The 1,155-nt window shown below is 60.7% G+C and overlaps 1 protein-coding gene across 1 annotated transcript; it reads left to right on the forward strand.

The window, feature by feature from the left end:
• Window positions 1–150: 150 nt before the first annotated feature.
• Window positions 151–510, forward strand: EMIHUDRAFT_259763 (hypothetical protein; the record flags this gene model as incomplete). The annotated part of the gene is made up of 2 exons (XM_005756362.1): window positions 151–213; window positions 379–510. The coding sequence occupies 2 exons, from the start codon at window positions 151–153 to the stop codon at window positions 508–510; spliced, it is 195 nt and encodes a 64-aa protein (XP_005756419.1).
• Between the last annotated feature and the right edge of the window lie 645 nt (window positions 511–1,155).

Here is a 1,155-nt window from a genome sequence, read left to right on the forward strand (position 1 = left end):
GTAAGGAAGACATGTTGCCCGGCCGTTCAAGAAGTCCGTCTCGATTTTCGTTTTTTCCCCACAGACCACTCGGGCAACTTTTACGAAAGGCAAAGTTTTACTTGACCACTCGGGCAGATTCGATTGCATTTTACCACTCGGGCAAACTCGATGAAACGGGCGGACGGAAACGCGTTTGCGACGGCTCGCCGGAGAGCATGCATGGAGCGGCCGGTGCGCCGCCGCAGCTCACCGATGGAGCCTGCGTCGCGGCTCAATCCACTGACGTAGCAGCACTGCGACACACTCTCCAAGCACGGCCTCTGGCGTTGCGATTGCACAGAGAGCGAGCAATAGGCGCCAAAAGCACAGATCTGTGTGCAGTGGATTTCCATGTAGGTCGCGCTCAGCGAGCGGACAACCGCGGGTCTCGGATGCTCTCCCGGACGCGAGCCCATCGTGCGAGTGGCGGACCCGGAGGCGGCCGGCCCAGCTCACCCCCAGAGAGGCCATGGCCAGGGTCAGGCATAAAAGGGGGGTGTTTTTCCGTCCGTCCCTTTAGTTCTTTTGCTCCCTAAACCGCAAAGCCCGCGAAAGGCCGGCGCGACGAAGGTCTCGGGCGCCTCGGCCTGGTCGGACGCGGGCGCTCGCTCGCGCGGCAGTTGTCCTTGGATGCGAACGGAGGTCGCGTCCAAGGAAGGGCGGCTGGGTGGCGGCTTCAGCTGGGGGGTATGGCGGTTCGTTCGCTCACTTCATTTAGGCATTAGGGCGGAACTCCTTTTCCTTCATTTGGCCGGCTGGGTGGTCGGGACACGCTCGCTCGCCTTGTCCTTGGATGCGACAACGGAAGACGCGTCCAACGAGGCGGAGCTGGGGTGGCGGCTTCAGCTGGCGTCCGGCGGTTCACGCTTAATTCTTTAGTTCATTCGAGAGAGAGGAGATTTTTAGCAATAGTGTTTGTTCATTCGAGGAAACCCGGGAGAATGCTGGCGAGTAGAGGCACACGCACGCTCTCTCGAGGTCTCTTGGAGCAGAGCCCCGGCGAGTCCTCGAAAGAGCCTACCCAATGGGTCCCTCGAGAGGGGTACCCTGGGTGTGGGCGGGGCCTCTACTCGCCAGGGGAGAATGTGACTTCATTTAGGGCGGAACTCCTTTTCCTTCAATTGGCCGGCTGGG

The sequence above is a fragment of the Emiliania huxleyi genome (genome assembly GCF_000372725.1).
Source record: "Emiliania huxleyi CCMP1516 unplaced genomic scaffold EMIHUscaffold_9750, whole genome shotgun sequence".
In the NCBI taxonomy this organism is placed as follows: Eukaryota; Haptophyta; order Isochrysidales; family Noelaerhabdaceae; genus Emiliania; species Emiliania huxleyi.